The sequence below is a fragment of the Callorhinus ursinus genome, unplaced genomic scaffold (genome assembly GCF_003265705.2).
Source record: "Callorhinus ursinus isolate GAN/ISIS: 27379988/994484 unplaced genomic scaffold, GSC_fseal_2.0 scaffold71, whole genome shotgun sequence".
Taxonomy (NCBI): domain Eukaryota; kingdom Metazoa; phylum Chordata; class Mammalia; order Carnivora; family Otariidae; genus Callorhinus; species Callorhinus ursinus.
In genome coordinates this window covers 5,111,194-5,129,078 of record NW_027397133.1, presented here as the reverse complement: position 1 = coordinate 5,129,078, position 17,885 = coordinate 5,111,194, and the positions used below count along the sequence as shown (strand labels likewise).

Sequence of the window (17,885 nt, the reverse complement as noted above, 5' to 3'; positions counted from 1 at the left end):
GCCCTTCCCCTCTCTCTCCCTCCCTCTAAAACTAAAAAATATAATGAATATAATATAAAATGTGGTTAAAGTGATCAATTTTATGTGTTAGTTTTACCACAATTAAAAAAAAACTTTAAAATTTTTATAGAAAAAAAAATGTTTCCATTTCCCAGCTCTTAGGGGCAGAATTTTTAGGAACCAATTAAATTCATGAAGTGAAGGATGGGTGAATTTTAAAGAAAAAAATAATATCTTAACTTTTTAAAAAGATTTTATTTATTTGTTAAAGAGAGCACACAAGCAGGGGGAGCAGCAGACAGAGGGAGAAGCAGGCTTCCCGCCGAGCAGGGAACCCAAGGCGGGGCTTGATCCCAGGACCCTGGGATCATGACCTGAGCTGAAGGCAGCCGCTTAACCAACTGAGCCACCGAGGCGTCCCCTATCCTAACTTTTAAAGAAAACAGTTATTTAATGACCCCCGTTAAAGCACAATAAGGCAGACTTTCTTCAAGGGGAGGGGCCGTTCAATAGAACTACAGCAATGGGATCTTGTGGGGACTGGCAGGGGATTAGACTCAGCTCTGAACACAGCAGGGACAAGTGGGACTTTATAACCAAGGAGCGGGGTGGGGGGGCAGCAGGAGGGACTTTACTAAGAGGTAACATCAGGGGTAAGGGGGATCCTGGCTAACCTGACCTGACAAGATTCTTGCTGAAGGCAGGCCAGGGTGATCAGACATCACCCAGAGAGTGGGGGGTGGAGGGTGGGGGGTGGAGGATGAGGAACCTGATCAGACGTGGAGAGCAAGCAGCTATGAAAGGTGGGTTAACTTTCCAGTTAAACTGACTTAGGAGGATACTTGCCAAAACTGGGCAAAACAGACATGAACACAGAAGTCCAAAACTCAGGCTTCGTAGGAAGAGTGCACAGGGAGCCTAGGTCGAGTCCAGCCAATGAGAGAATCTCCATCAGTATAATAAAAATGTGATGGTGAAGATGCTTCAGGCACCAAGAGCAGAGAGCACCCTCTCTCTCCGACACTCCCCAGGCTGGAATTAAAAACAAGAAACCAAACTGTCTGTTTCTATTCCAGGCACCGTGTGTGGAGTTCAGCCCTGCTACTCTGCTGTTTGTTCCGTTTTCCACCATATAGTGGCATCATCCTCAGGCTGGCGCCACGATGGCTGCTGCATTCCGGCCATTGCAACCAGACCCAGACCTGGAAAAACAGACCACCTTGTGCTGGGTGAACTTTCCCAGCAGCCTTCTCTCGGCTGTCATTGGCCAGCATCGCCCACTGCTCAACCAATCCCTAGCCAAAAGAAGGAGACTGCCAGGGAGGCTTGGACCAATCAGGACCTGTCCTCTGGGGCTGGAGAAAAACCCAGAGGAAGGCTGCCCAACGGATGACAGAAGTCTGGACCTCTGGTATTTATTAGCAGTGCCTCTCTCTGGGTAGTTGGAAGGTGGGTGAATTTTACTCTCTTCTTTTTGAGATCATCCTGTCTAAATTTCCTGATGAATGATGATTCCTAATGAATCAAAGTCATTATTTGAGACAGAGACAGACAGAAAGAGAGAGAAGCTTCAGCACCCGGAAAATTCAGAATAACTGGGTTTGCTTTATACGCTGCCTAGCACTGCTTACAGAGCCTTTGCTTCAGGGGGTTAGTGGTGATAATGCATCAGAATCCCTCTGACCCCCTAAACTCCACTCCTGCTGCACAACCAAATTCCTACCAGAATGAGGCTGGTTTGGGCAATTTTGTTGCTGCCCAAACTTGGAACTCTCTCCCCTAGGTGGCTCCACTTGGAAACAATGGCTGGGTTTGCAACAATCTCTCTCTCTCTCTCTCAAGCAGATAGAGGAAATTTCCAAACTACAGCCAGAAGGACTGAAGGTAAATCCCTGTGAACACTACAGTAAACATCGTACAAAACCTTACAGACATTAGGGACTTTTCAGGAGGTGGGGGATCAGTAACCCCTCCGGAGAAAATGCACTTCCCTTGAGCAGGGTGCCAGAGGGGCAGGGAGAATTCAGGAGGTACCTCAGGTCCAAAGACAAAGTCAGCGCTACCACCAGGAGACAGCTGTTGGGGCATGAGCATCTCCTTACCCCTCCCAGCAGCCCCGTGAGGTGGGGATGCTTGTCCCCATTCTCCAGAGGAGAGATGAAGTCATTTGCTACCAAGATCCCACAGCCAAGTGGTAGCACAGGCAGGCTAAGAGTCAGGCTCACCAGCTCACCGGACGGCTGGGCCGGGCTCTGCAATTGTTCCGCCCACCTGGGCCACGTCACCCCACCCCAAGGCAGATCAAAGTCAAGACTTCTATCTCACTCCAACCTGGGGACCCTGGTAAATGCCATCACCTCTGGCAATCTGGTGACATACCCAGGCAAACTGCTACTGACTTATGGCACCCCAACCTAGCGTTCTTCCCACAGACCCGGAAACCTCCCACAGTGCTGCCCCCTTCAGATCCGTAGACAAGCGCTGTCCAACAGAGATTTCCGTGATGGTGAAGGAAATGTTCTGTAGCTGCACTATCAAATGTGATAGCCACATGGGATAATTGATCACTTGAAAGCGACCAGGTCGAGAAACTAATTTTGAAGGCACTGAATTTTAATTAATTTAAGGGTCTATTTCAGTCACCTTAGGTGACTACTGTCTATAGTATTAGCACAACCCTGGACCCCCCATCACCTAGACCCTGTCCCAACAGAGCTCAAAATTCCAATTAATCCCTCCTTCTTCCCCAGCCTCACCCCCTCCTACCCAGTCCCCCCTCGGCCAGGATTTTTAGCCTCCAAGCCTTGCATGTGCTATTTACGATGCTTGGCAAACCTCATCCCCCGCCCCCACACCCCACCATCTCTCTCATTGCTACTCCTACTCCAGGTCTCTGTTCAGATGTCTCCTCCTCCAGGAAGCCTTCCCTGCCCCTCAGGCTGAGTGAGGCACCCCTTTGGGCTTTCCCGGTCCCCTGGGCTCCTCCATCCCACTGCTGATCACTGTGGATCATTGCCCTGGGGAATCAGTCTGCTCCCCCCAACACAGACACAGAACTGTGAGACCCGCTGTGGACTGAGGACAAAGGAAGAACTATGTCAATCACCACTGTGTCTGCAGCATCGTCCAGCACAGCGCTGAGCATAGGGAGTGTCGTTGGAGTGAATGAATGAATGAATGAATGGTGGATGCTTTTGAAAAACTGTGCTAAAAGCTTTAGAGTGAGCCAGCCACAGGTCAAGTCCCATCTCCACCTACTGGTAGACTTGCCTCCTTCCTCGAGCCTCTGTTTCCTCATCTGTGAAATGGACGCAGTTATGTGTGGGTGGATGTTGGATGAAGCAGTTGTGTTGGGCCTCCCTGCGGGGACCTGCCTGGCCCAGGGGGATGGCTCAAGCAGAGACTGCCATGACTCCCTCCCGTTGTCATTACTGCTATTGTTCCTGACAGTCACACTGGGTGGGAAGAAGAAGTTGAAGGGGATTAGGGAGGAGTCGGGGGGCGGGGGGGAGCCCCAGAAGGTCCCCAGTCACCCTGGAAAACTGGTTCAACCAGTGTCTGCGCCCATCCCAGAGAGCACAGGTGAAGCCTCTGAAGGCTGTGGAAAGGGGGTGCTGGGGATCAGCCAGCCTCAGCCACGTCTAGAAGGCACCCCCAGGACCCCCACTGAGCTGGCCTACTTCCGACAGCCAGGGCCCGGCCCTCCAGCCCCACGGGTGTCCGCAGTGGCCCCTTGGCATCTCCACGGGACACCAAGATGGAGAGTCCCGAGAAGGCCCAGTGCCACTTCTCAAAGGGCCTCCTGCTCTCAGGTAAGGGGGAGCACGCCAGGGCTGAGGGGGGAAGGTGGGACTCAGCCCAGGGGTTGAGGTCTCCTCTCGGAAGAAAGGAAAGATTGCCAGGGAAGATGAAATTATTAGAGTAAGATGGGGGGGGCTGATTTGAGCTGTAGAATCACAGCCCCATAGCCAGTTTTACCTATGGAATTTTAGATATACCATATATAATTGGTACTGTAGCACAAATAATATATATATCTGTAAGTATTGGTTAGATGGATGAACGAATAAATTCAGAGAGTCCAACTGTTTAGAGGCAGACCACACATCATCTCAGGGCAGAGAAATCTGCTGGACTAATGGGATGAGAAATCTATGGCTTTCCTATCTGGGTTCCCACTGCTGAACCCAGGGCAGACATCACTCATCCATCCCAGCCCTGTTGCCAATGAACAGCGCTCAGAGTCCTTGTCCCCAGATGAGGACATAAAGGGAAGAAAATGCTTTGGTCCCTGCCCAACACTTCTGATCTCAGGCCACCCCTGTAACTCCCCACAGCCTCAATTCTGGTTCTCTGGATCCCCCAAAGCTCCGGGCTGCCCTCCACATCCAGAAGGTCCCAGAGCATCCTCAAAAGGACCAGAACCTTCTCCCGTCCGTCCAGGGCATCCCAGGCAACTTTCAGGACCTCAGCTGGTACCCGGGGGAGGAGGCCAATGGCGGCACGATGTTATTCACCTCCTTCCCTGACCTCCAGCGGCCCCAGAGGGACGGCAGCGCCATGGGGCAACGTGACATCGTTGGCTTCCCCAATGGGTCCACACTGCTGTACCGCATCCAGCCCACAGACAGCGGCACCTACCAGGTAGCTGTCACCATCAATCCTGACTGGACCACGAGGGCCAAGACCGAGGTCCAGGTGGACGGTGAGTGTTACGCCGCTGAGGGAGAAAGTGGGTAGGCTCATGCATGCACCCCGACACCTGCCATGGGTCAGGACCACTGCCCTATATTAACTCATTTGTATCTTTAAAAAACAAAACAAGCAAGCAAACAAAAAAGTATGGGGGGCGCCTGGCTGGCTCAGTCGGAAGAGCATGCGACTCTTGGCCTCGGGGGTCGTGAGTTTGAACTCCACATTGGGTACAGAGCTTACTTAAAAATAAATAAATAAACTTTAAAATTAAATGAGGGGTACCTGGGTGGCTCAGTCGGTTAAGTGTCTGACTTCAGCTCAGGTCATGATCTTGGGGTCCTGGGATGGAGTCCTGTGTCAGGCTCCCTGCTCAGCGGGGAGGGAGCCTGCTTCTCCCTCTGCCCCTCCCCCCACCTGTGCGTGTGTGTGCGCGTGGACACACACACTCTCTCTCTCCCTCAAATAAATGAAATCTTTAAAATTAAATTTTAAAACCCTATGAAATGTGATATGCCATTTACATCTCAATAGAGCTGGGGGAATAAAATAACTTCTCAACCCTCCCAGGCAGACTTGGTCATTAACCATCCATGTCCCCAGAGGACTCTGATCATCCCATTACCTCTGTGATTTTCATAATGTGCTCTGATGCGTCACATTCCAAACATGTCTCACTGGGAGAGTAATTCTTCAAGGTGAGAGAGTGAAAACATACTTGTCCTTTTATCATCCAGCATCTACCACGGCGGGGAGTGGAGGGACACTCAGTTAATGTTTGTTGAATAAAGAAATAAATGAAAACTTTCTCTCTTTTTTTGAAGAGAGAGAGTTGGTGGGGGAGCCAGGGGGAGAGAGAAAATCTCAAGCAGAATGTGGAGCCTGACTTGGGCTCGATCTCATGACCCTAAGATCATGACCTGAGCCGAAATCAAGAGTCAGACGCTTAACTGACCGAGCCACCCAGGCGCCCCTGAATGAAAACTCTCAAAACCCAAAACTCCATGAGGCAGGCCCCATTATTGTCTTCATTTTACAGTTAGGGAAACTAAGGCACAGAGCATGGTATGGCTGGGATTTGATCCCACGAAGTCACAATACCAGAGTCTGGGAGCTTAACTACTTCCTCTCAAAGCAGAGAAAGAAGGAAAAAAAGTCTCCTTGCCTTCATTCATATGTGGGATGCCAATAACGAGCATGTAAATAATAAATTAAGATCATATTTCAGAGACATTAACAATAATAGTTATTGCTAACATTATTTGGTGTTTATTACATGCCTACTGTATGTATAACTCATTTACTCCTCACTGCTGCCCTGTGAGGTGGGTAATATTATTGGACTCATTTTACAGATGAGGAAACTGAGGCACAGAGAGTTTATAATTTCCCCAGTTAAAAAAAATTAAACAGGATGATGTGATATGGGATGGGAGGTCATCAAGAAGGAGTGACATTTGAACAGAGGAAAGGAAGGGAGCCCGGAAGATTTCTAAGAGACAGAGTTCCTAGCAGAGGGAACCGCAAGTGCAAAGGCCCTGAGGTAAGACTAGCTTAGTGTGTTCAAGGCATATAGACAGAAGGATGCCATGGCTATAAAGCAGAGAGCAAGTTGGGTGTTAGGCGTTGAGGTCTGAGAGGCACACAGGGGCCGGGCTTGTTGGCTGTGGGGAGCTTGAAAGAAGCCACTAGAGGGTTTTAAACAGAAGAGTGATCTGATTCACAGTTTAACCCAGCCATGGTTAAGTGTGGGCTGAATTTCCATTCTATCCAGAAAGAAGCTGAGGCTCGGGTGGTTTAAGGCATGCCCCGAATATTGGGCATCCAGCCATCCAATCAGCAACAGCATTGGGATTCGAATGCAGGGCTGCCTGAATGAGACACAGAGCTGCCTCTGCAGATGCTGAGCTGCTCATTCACTTGTTCCTTCAGCAAAGCTTCTCCCAGTGCCTCTTTCTCAAGGCTGCCTCTGCGTCCAGACTGTACTGGGCAGTGCTGGGGACACAGTGCAGACTGAGGCTGCCCTGGCCCTGCCCTTCCAGGGCTCACAGCCCAGCGGGGGAGACTGATATTAACTAATAATCACATACACAAAATAGATCATTATGCACAGTGCAGGGACCATGAAGGAAAGGCACATACGGGGATGATGAGAGTGTAAATTGGGGGGCATAAGGGAGGTTGCCGTGGGAAGGTGATCCTTCAACAAAGCTTGAATGATGACTAGCAGTCCTAAGGAGGGGGAAAGGAGCTTTGGGAGGTGTTTGGGCAGAGGACTTGGTCTGTGCAAAGGGCCTGTGGGAGGAAGCTGTAGGGCTCATGAACTGAGCTAGCAGGAGGCCAGCATGACTGAGGCAAAAGAACAGGAGGGGCATCCTCAGAGGCCAGAGCAGCAGGATGTATTCAAGCCAAGGCTCAGGTTGTAAGGACAGAAGCTCTCGGCAACTGACTCACAATGTAGGGAGCCTTGTAGGACCCCAGGGTAGCCCCTGGGATGTTGGCTCCAGGAGCCCTGGGTTCACAGCTGTCTCCTCCAAGCCTAGAATAGGGACAGACACACTGTTGCATAAATGAATGGGTGGGGAGCCCTTCAGAGCTGATGGGAAATAGTTGTCAGAAAGGCAAGTGCCCCCTCCTCCTCCAGAGGGCGCCACCTCTGGCCTCATCTCGGCTCTCCGACTCCATTCTCCTCTTCATGACCAGGGATTCCTGCCAGGCCTGAACTGGGTGTCAGCCCAGGCTTCTTTGCATATTCTGAATCTCCTCTTCCAAAATGCAGAGACAGAAAGAAAGACAGCTGGAGAGACAGACAGACAGACCAAGATAGAATCTCGTTGGTCTGGGGCGCCAAAGTGGCTCAGTCAGTTGAGCGTTCGACTCTTGGTTTCAGCTCAGGTCATAATCTCGGGGTTGTGGGATTGAGCCCCCTGCATAGGGCTCCAGGCTCGGCGGGGAGTCTACTTGTCCCTCTCTCTCTGCTCCCTGCCCCCCGCCCCGTGCTCGTGCTCTCTCTCAAGTAAATGAATAAATAAAATCTTTAATAATAATAATAATAATAATCTGGTTAGTCCAACCTGGCCTGTGGTTTCCTTCGCCTTGAGTGAAGGGTCCACCCCTTGTCCAAGGGGGTGGGATCACATAGGTCAAACAAGATGGGGAGCCATATGCCGGGGATCAGGGCAGGGAAGATGAGCAAGGACTCAACACCTGCTCTCCTCATAATAATCATAACATATATATCTATTATGGTTTTGTTCACCACTGAACCCCCAGTGCAGAGCAGTGCTTAGCACACATTAGGTACTCCATAAATACTTGTAATTCCTTCTCCCATCTGTGAGCACTTACTGTATGCCAGGCACCTCCAAGCCAAGCACTTTGCTGACCTCACTTCATTGCATTCCCACAAGACCCCCATCAGGCCCTAGGATGATCCCCATTTTAGAGAGGGGCAAACAAACAGAGACCCAGAGGGCCCACCACCACGCAGCTGGGGAAGGCAGGAACCGAGGCCCCCGCTGGGTCTGAGTCCATGTCCCTGGCCCTCTGCCACCTGGCTTTTTCCCAGCCCCAGTGGAATCCACTCCCTCATGGGAAATGCCTTGGCTTCCCAAAGGCTGAACACAGGGAGCAGGGAAGCAAAATGATTCAGCAAAAGGAAGAGCAAAGGAAAAGGCGGAGGGGATGAGGCATAGGGTTGGGCACGTCCTCATGTCAGGTTGGGTCACCTCAGCAGCCAGGGCATTTCTATTTGAGGACAGCTTTGGCCCCAAATCCAGCCCCTGGCGGTGGGGAGGCAAGGGGGTGGGGATGGACTTGGCTGGGAGCTCTTCCTGTGTCCCGAGTAATTCCCACGCTTTACCTGTCTCAATCATGAAGGGATTTGGCATGCCTTTAGTGGCTGCAACAGAAGCCAACCCCAGCAGGCATGTACAGAAAAGGGCTTTAATGAAGGGTATCACAGGCTCGCGGGACCCCAAGGAGGCTGGGAACCAGAAACAAGATGCAAACTACTTGCAGAATTCTCCTGCCAAAGCCAGCATTGCCCAAGTGTCAGCCCTGGGTCCAGAACACCTGCCTGGGCACTGGGAAGCTGCATTCATTCAACAAACATCTATTGAGCACTCCTGTGTGCCAGGCACTGAGTGTACAGAAGGAACAGACAGAGATCTCTGCCCTCCCTCATGGAGTTTATCTGTTGGTAGGCATGTCCCTGACTGGGGACCTGGGTCACATGACACTGCCCCATGGAAAAAGAAGCTAAGAAAGCCAGTCTCTGGCAGAACTCCCAAAGGGAAGGATTCACAGCTCAGGGCAGAAAACACAAGAAAGGCCCAGGACACATAGGTCCCCTGTGTACCGATGAGGAAACAGAGGCTCAGAGAGGTCCCACAGCCAGTAAGCAGCCCAAACCAGGCTTGGAAGCCAGAGCGGGATCACGGTCATTGACAGCTGGTGTCTGTTCTCCTGTAAATCCAGTGGTGGAGACTTGGGGGCCTTCAAGCAACCCTGTGTGGGTTCCCCAAAGCCTTCTGGGCCCTCTGACACCCAAGGCAGTTAATTACAAGCCCAGCACCCCTTTACTGAATATGTGCAGAGTGCTTCACACACATTTCTCCTTTGTGTCCTCCCTGCCATGGCAAGATGATCCCTGTTACACAGTTGGAGAAACTGAGGCACAGGGAGTTTAAGTAACTGGCCCAGGTCACTCAGCTAAGGGGCAACAGGTGCAGGACTTGAACTCTGGCCTGTGGGCTCCAGAGCCCACACTTTTAGGACTTTATTCTGCCTCATCATTAACAACCACTAACTGGCTGGTATCATGGGTTTATGTGACCTTTAGTCAAATGGCCAAACCTTTCAGAGCCTCTGTTCCCCCCAAATATCTGTAAGATGGGGGCAATCATACCTCCCACCATGGATCGTTGTGAGGACTGGCTGGCAAATCCATGTGAAGCTGTGGAAATCAACCACGTCCAGCCAATGAGAAAAGCAAAGGCCATTTACTCAGAGGTTCCTGGAGTAAGGGAGTCAGCCCCTGTCACTTGCATCTGGGCAGAGATTCAAAGGCAGGCAGAAGGATGGGAAAGCTTCAGAGTGGAAAAAAGAGAAGGCTTCAGCTGTGCCCTGATTGGAGGTTGTCGGCACAGGGAAGCTGGAGGCGACTGGTTAGGGTGCATGTTTGGCTTTCTTAGGAGCTGGTCCTAAGTTAGAAGCAGGGACAAGAATCAGGGAAGCTGTTGGTTATTAATCAAGTCCTGGCCATTTAGGGTCAGTCCTTACAGAAGTTACCGTTTGTCTTCCTGGATTGTCACTGGAGATAGCAATCTGGCTTCCTGCAAGTCTGACTCAAAGCAGGTTGGCGTCATGGGCTGTTTGTAAGAGGGTTGGTCTTCTAGGCAGGTTGGTCTTCACTGCAGGTTGTGGATTGGAATTCTATTTTTATATACAGTCTGACCATTGTCCACTTTTATAATGGTCTCTCAAAGCACTTTTTCAGATGTGCTTGTATCTACTCAAAAATACACATGGATAAATCTGACCCACAGAAGAAGACCCAGATGATTCTTTGTTGGTAGAACTGAGGATAGATGATCCCAGTGCCCAGTAAAGAGAAAAGCCAAAAAGAAAACTTTCAGTCCTGAAAGAAGAAACAGAATATGGGGCTCTGTTCTAGTTACTTCTTGGTGTAGAACAAATTCAGTGGTATAGACCAGCAACCATTTTATTATGTTCATGATTTCTGGGATCAGGAATTCAGACAGGGCACAAGACAGATGGCTTGTCTACTTCATGATGTCTGGGGCTTCAGATGAGAAGACTCAAAAGGCTGAGACTGGCTCAAATGCTGGAGGCTGGAATCATTCAGAGGTGTCTTCACTCAGATATGTGGAGGCTTGCCCTGGCTGTCAGCTGGAAACTTAGCTGGGGCTATCCACCAGATCTTTGTCAGGTGCTCTTGCCAATGTGACTGCTTGGGCTTCCTCACAACATGGAGACTGGATTCTTGGGGAGGGCCAAGTGGAGAGCACGTGTTCCAAAAGACCAAGGTAGAAACTCCATGGCTTCTTCTGACCTAGCCTTGGAAGTCACAGAGCATCACTTACATTGTATTCTTTTGATTACAACTAAGCCACTAGGATTAGCCAAAATTCAAGGGAGGGGTAATTAGATCCTTCTACTAGATAAGAGAATGGCAAGATCATATCACAGAAGAGATCCTGTCGCAATCAACTTTGAAAAAGACAGTGATTCACAGGCTCCCTCTTTTCAAGTTCACTGTCTATGATAAAAGGCAGAAAATATAACAGGCTCTAAAAAGAGGACACTTAATCATGTGATTCAGGCAGGGTTCTTGCTACAGCAACAGAAACTGCTTCTCGCTGATTTAAGCAGAAAAGAAATTGATTCAAGGATCCTGAACAGCCCAGAGATTCTCCAGGATAGCAGGGAACCAAGCTTGGGCGGTGTTGTGTGTTGAATGTTGTCCCCTCAAAAAAAGACACTGAGTCCGAACCCTCAGTACATCAGAATATAACCTTACTTAGAAATAGCATCTTTATAGAGGAAATCAGGTTAAAATGAGATCACTAGGCTCAACTCTCATCCAATATGACTGGTATCCTTATAAAATGGGGAAATTCAGACACAGAATGTTGTATGTAAACTTGCCTGGGGTTCCAATGTTAGCAGCGATGTTCAACACCATGCTCTAAAGGCACCTTTGAACGAGCTAGAAGGCTGCAAAGGAGGCTGGGAAATGTCTTTATTTCTGCCCAGCTCAAGTTCAGGGGGACATGATTAATGCCTTCAAGGTAGCAAGATGGACGGCATGGTTCCCAAGCCTCTAGCTTCCAGCTTCCAGAACAAGAGATCCCTTCTCCTACGCGCTTTGAACCACACCCCTTCACTTCACTCTGATTGGACCAACCTGAACGAATCAGGAAGGCCAAAGGAATGCAGCACGCTGATTGGCTTAGGTCTGAAAGGCGGCCCTTCCTGATGCAGTCAGTGTGACAAGGGAATAAGCTAAGGGAGCTCACCCCGGAGCTGAAGGCGGGATCCATCCCTCCTGAAAGTCTGGAGGCTTCACAATGGTGGAGGGATGGAAGGAGCTGAGGAGACACCTACATGTCTGTAGCTGAGGCACAGGGGTGCAGAAGCACCTGGCTCCTGGGATCCCAAACAGACCAGGTTTGGCCATTTTGCAGACAAAATCCAAAGGCAGAGAGAGGAGGGGTGGTGAAACAAGAAAGGGATTGAAGTGAAGCCAACCCTGGGAAGACAGCGGACTAGCATCCCAAAGACTGCCTCCAAAGTGCTGAAAGTACTTCTAGGTTTATATTAGGAAAATGTGGGACACAGGTCAGTGGATACATGCAGACGGGCAGTAAAGGTCGTCAGGTCAGTCATTGTCTTGGGGTCCGTCGGGAGGGGTCTTGCTGCTCGAGGGGGTAGTTTCGGCTCCCATCACGGGATGCCTTGCACACAGCATCTTTTCCATGAGTTAAGAGACAAGCTGGAAAGAAGAACTTAATAATTAGCAAGTACGGACGGAGGTCAGAATGGAAGTGACTGAGTGCTCTTTTTTTTAAAGATTTATTTATTTTTAAGATTTATTTATTTAACCCCCAAGCACGGGGAGGGGCAAAGGGAGAGAGAGAGACTATCAAGCAGACCCCCTGCTGAGCGGGGAGCCTAGCGCAGGGCTCGATCTCATGAGCCTGAGATAGTGACCTGAGTCAAAATCAAGAGTCAATGCTTAACCCACAGAGCCACCCAGGCGCCCCTGAAGTGTTCTTTCATGTCCCGTCTACCAAGATGAATCAACTAATTGCATAATTAAGCAGGTAAGCTATGAAGGAAATGCCTATCAGGCACCTCCTTGGCCTGGGATTGTCAGAGAAGGCTTCCCTCCCAGAGGGAGCTGGGAATGAAAAAGTGAGCAGGAGTTATATGTAGTGTGTGGAGAAGAGCATGCCAGGCAGAGGGAACAGCATGGGCAAAGGCTGGGCAGCCCAGAGAGTGAGGAAGAGAGCTGTGGGTGACGGAACTGCATGGGTGGATGGGGCAGCAGGGGCCTGAGTGAGCAGATCCAGGAGAAGGGGCTCTGGATGCTGTAAGAAGACAGGGCAACAGGGTCGGGGTGGGAAGGACAGGAAGTGGGGGCGGGGGGATCCTTGAGTCAGCTGACCTGGCCTCGGCCCCACCCCACCTCCTGAGTCACTCACAGAAGCCACTGAATTTCCTGTGCTGTTGTGGGGATTCAAAAAGGTAGAAGATGGGGGCACCTGGCGGGCTCAGTCGGTAAAGCATGTGACTCTTGATCTCCCGGTCTTGAGTTCAAGCCCCATGTTGGGTGCGAAGCCGACTTAAAAATAAATAAATAATTAAAAGATAGAAGGTGCAAAATTGTTAATTTCCAGTGTCTGGAAGAGGAGCTGCCTTCCGCCCTCTGCCCATGTGCAACCCCTCTGGGCCTTGGTGCGCACATCTGCAAAATGGGCCTGACTTAGCCACCTCCCCAGGCTGTGGGGGCAACGACCACATATGCCCAGGCATGGCCTATCCTCTTCCCCCCAGTGAGAAGAATACATTTTAAAATGGGTCTCGGGATGTGCCTGGATGGCTCAGTCGTTAACCGTCTGCCTTCGGCCCAGGTCATGATCCCAGGGTCCTGGGATCGAGCCCCACATCGGGCTCCCTTCTCTGCAGGAAGCCTGCTTCTCCCTCTCCCACTCCCCCTGCTTGTGTTCCCTCTCTCGCTCTCTGTCAAATAAATAAATAAAATCTTTGAAAATAAATAAATAAAATGGGTTTTGGGCACTTTGAACAGATAAACTTTTAGGGAAATGAATGAAATAAGCAAATATTGATTGATTTACACACACACACAAATATATATATGTATACATACGTATATATGGTGACACTCCAGTCCATTTGGAAATAATGGTCTTCACTCCAGTCATGCAGAGCCTGATACAGTTCCTTCCCATCCTTGAAGGGCTCCTGAGACACAGGCCCCTCTTTTGGAAGCCACACAGAGCAATCATTTGGAGCTCAGGTGGCCCAAGTGTAATCCCAGCACTGCACCTTCTGTGAGCCCTTGGGCAGGTTAGCTCACCTCTCTGTGCCTCAGTTTACCCACCTTAAAATGGCACAGATCCTACTTTGTTGGATAATTGAAAGAACTGTGTGTGCGTGTGTGTATAAACTCATTCAATCTTCACAACAACCCTACAAGGTAGATACTCTTATTGTCCCCATTTCACAAACGGGAAGAGGCACAGAGAGGTTGAGTAATCTGCTCAAAGACTTGAACCCCCAGCATTCTGACCTCAGAGTCTATGAGCTTACCTGCCAAGAAGGGCTGGGATATAACAGGTGTTCAGCTTGATATTAAAGGCTGGAGGTCCTCATGGTGGGGGTAGGAAGTCAGGTAGGCTTCATCCCAAACCTGACAGGTAGTGTTTCAGAACCCCATGCATCAAGACCCTATGTCCCGCACAAAACAGGGCCCAGAACTGCATTCTTTCCCTTAAAGGATGGAGGTGTCAATCAACTGAGGCGAGAAAAAGCAGGCAGGTGGAGTGTGGTGGGGGAGTGGGTCAGGAGGTATGTTTTAGATGTGCTGAAGATGGTAGGAAATCTTAGGAAAGCAGATTTTGAGGTGGGGTGAGCCGAGGAGTTCCATCCAGGGATATTGAGTTTTATGTGCAGCAGAATCAACTGGACAGTTGGATACTCAGCTCTGAAAAGCAGGAGAAAGCTCTGGGTGGGGGAAAGGAAACTGCACATCAGTGCTCTATGGACAGTCACTGATGCAGGGGTGAGAGGAGTGGGGAGATCCTTCCAGGACATCTCACAGACCTCTCTTTCTCTCTCATACCCCTCAGAAAAGCTGAAGGAGCTGCCCATTACACACCTGCCGCTGAGTGCTGGGATCATGGCTGCCATCATAATCGGGTTCCTTCCTGCTGGGTCCCTCTTCGTCGGGTGCATTGCCCATCTCCTGTCAACAAGAGGCTGGAGGGGCCAGAGCCACAGGTACAGGCGCCCCAGGCCTCTCTCTCCTTCCCTCTTTCTTCTTCCCCACCCCTTAGGTCCCACTGATTGATTCTTCCATGATTCATGTCATCGGACTCATACACAATCTCATCAAATCTTGGAACTCTTGAGGTGAAAACGACCTTTCTATCCTGTATTAGACAGAATTCTGCACTACAAGAGACAGAAACCCTATCTTTGAACGGGCTTACAAAAAATTAGAAAATTTTTTGGTCCTGCATGAGCTTCAGGTATGGCTGGATCCAGGGACTTGATTTTGTCAAGAGACTCCTCCATACACCTCTCAACTCTGCTTTTCTCTGTGGTGGCTTCATTCTCAGTCAGGACCTCCCCTTGTGGTGTGATGATAGCTCCTAGGGGCTCCAGGCTTATATCCCACCAGCTCAGCAGCCACAGAGGGAAGACCACACCTGGCTCCTGACACCTCCGACAAAAACCCCAGGGCTGCTTCTCACTGGCTTAACTCAAATCACATGTCCTTACATGGACCAACCGCTATGGCCAGGTGCTGGAATATCCTGATTGGCCAAACCTGGGCTATTTGCACAGCTCTGGAGTCAGAGAACAACCCAGCTCCACATGACTAAATGGATTCAGGGTGGGGAGGGTTCCCCGCCCACCCCACCCCCAGACCCAAAGGCGGGGGGGGGCGGGGAACAGACCCTATTGCCAAAGAAGCGGAGTGGATGGTGGGCAGGCAAAGGCATCAGATGGTGCCTACTTCTGTATGGGGGGGAGAGGCAGGGGCCTATTTTTCCAGGAAACAGTCTATTCGTGGAAAATTCCTTCCTCATGAGATCAGCCTCTTCAGAACTTTGTCTCCTGATTTTGGTTCTGAGCTGCTTGCAAATATGTAGTTTTCTGCTGTCCCTAATCCCTGGGAAATGAAGGCAGCAACCTTTTCTCCTCCACCTCCTCCTTCAGTTTTGCAACTTTTCTATAAGTTTGAAATATTTCCAAAGAGAAATTCCTCTTCCTATTCTCTCCCTTAGGTGCTGTGGTCTCTTGATCTCTTTCTCCCAACACGCTCCCATTTAGGGGTGGAGAACAGCTTTCACTTCCTACTGTGTGCCCTAGAGAGCTTGGTGGAAAGGGAATTGGAGGTGGTGTCTGAGTGCAGTGGGAACGGATGCTGTGATTGATTAATCATGTCTGCCACAGGAGTTGGAGGTGGTGTCTGAGTGCAGTGGGAATGGTTGCTGTGATTTATTGATCACGTCTGCCAAGGAGTTGGAGGTGGTGTCTAAGTGCAGTGGGTACGGATGCTGTGATTGATTAATCATGTCTGCCACAGTTGTAACAAGGGTATTGGAAGCACCTAAGCCATCCCTGTTAGCCCTCCTTCTTAGCTTGCAGGTGGCATGAAAAGAGGCAATGCTGGTCCATAACCCTCCTGGGGGCTTCCCAGGTGTAGTCTGAAACCAGCCCCCAAACACAGAGGGGAGGGAGAGACCAAGGAAAGAGGCAGGCCCCTCCAGGTTGGCATGTGGCAGTTTCAATAAGCAAAGGGAACTTATATACGAGGCTTGTCTCCAGGGGCAGCAAGATGAATGGATCCCCACACCGACCCTCCAAATCTTACAAGTTTATAAAGAAGCCCCAACTGGGCTCAGCCAGGCACATCATGCAGATGTCCTCAGCATCATACACCATCTCAAGGCCATGTCCTTGGAACAGCCTCTGGGAGCGGAAAAGGCAGGTAGAACCCACACTCCAGGGACAGGGGAGGGGGTGAGAAGCTTCCGAGTGCCCATGTCCGGCTCACGGGTCAATCAGGGGTCACATCTTTTTCATGCCCGTCCCCCAAAACGATGGGGCAGATTTGGCCCTCGGTGGGTAGTTTGCCGTGGTCTCTGGAGACAACTAAGGCTTAGAGACATGAAATCATTTGCCAAATGGCTTAGAACTGGCCTGTGAGTGGCAGCAGGTCCCTGAGCTGGGAACCCACACCTGAGTGACTTGTAAGCTCCAGAACCAAAACTGGAATCCACTCGTCCAGACCCGCTGGCCGGCTTTCCTTCTGCTACTGCCAGTGATTCTCAGAGAATCTCACAGATCCTCAAAGTGCTGGCAGGGCCAGAGGCAACTTGATGTAGGATTCTGGGCTGTAGTATTAAAAATAAAAAAATAAAAATAAACCAAAAAAACGCAAAGTGAAAATATTTCAATAGATGGAAATGTTTACAAATGAAGGGCCGTGATGCATGCACCTTACCCTCAGATGGTTCAGGAAAACAAAATATGCATGGGAGAAACAGAAGGAGAGAGAGAGCAGACACTGAAGCAAAGGGAATAAAAACAATTGTTTGATATGAGTAAAAATTACACAGATGTTCTTTGTGCCATTTTTGCAACTTTTCTGTACGTCTGAAATATTTCTAAAGAGAAATTCCTTTTCCTGTTCTCTTTGTAGCATTCTGACTATGGCAAGAGAATATCTCACTCTGGTTCTAGTCAGACTCTAACGCCCTTCTAACACTCGCTACCTTTTCCCAAGAGAAAACTAACAACCCTACCGAGCCACAGATTTAACCCATTGTTTGGCCTTCCTTCATTTTCCCCGTCACTTTCTACTTATGTCCAGTTTCATTACAATATGGCAGCATCCGACTGTGTCCCGCTTCCGCTCCCACCCCCACAGTCTGTTCCCCATTCAGCAGCCAGAAAGATCCTGTGAAAATCAGTCAGCTTAGGTCCCTCAGAGTCGAGGCCAAAGTCCTCACCATGGACACAAGACGGAGCTTGACCTGCTGCCTCCCTCTGACCTCACCTCCAGCCCCTCTCCCCTTTACACTCTCTGCCCCAGCCATACTCCTCTCTTTGCTGTTCCTGTTCCTGCCCCAGGGCCTTTGCACATGCTGTTAGAGGTCTCTTCCCATGATTTCTGCAAAGCTGGTCTCCTTGCCTGCATCAGGCCTTTGCTCAAGTGTCGCCTTCTCTGTGAGGCACCCCCACACCATCCTACTTGAAATTGCACTCACACACCCCCTCCACCCTCTGCCCCTTTTCATCTTCATTTTCCTATAGGACTTTTCACTCCCTGACATTCTCCTGTCAGTCATTTATTGGACCTCTCTCTCTCTCTCTCTCTCTCTCTCTCTCTCTCTCTCTCTCTCTCTCTC

At 50.0% G+C, this 17,885-nt stretch overlaps 1 protein-coding gene across 1 annotated transcript in view; it reads left to right on the top strand.

Moving 5' to 3' along the window:
- The first annotated feature begins 3,712 nt into the window (after positions 1–3,712).
- Positions 3,713–17,885, top strand: part of CEACAM19 (CEA cell adhesion molecule 19) — a 17,488-nt gene continuing 3,315 nt past the window's right edge. The window contains 4 exon segments of the mRNA XM_073886558.1: positions 3,713–3,812; positions 4,338–4,370; positions 4,373–4,705; positions 14,592–14,742. Coding sequence (XP_073742659.1) covers positions 3,758–3,812; positions 4,338–4,370; positions 4,373–4,705; positions 14,592–14,742 — 572 coding nt within the window. The 5' untranslated portion in view covers positions 3,713–3,757.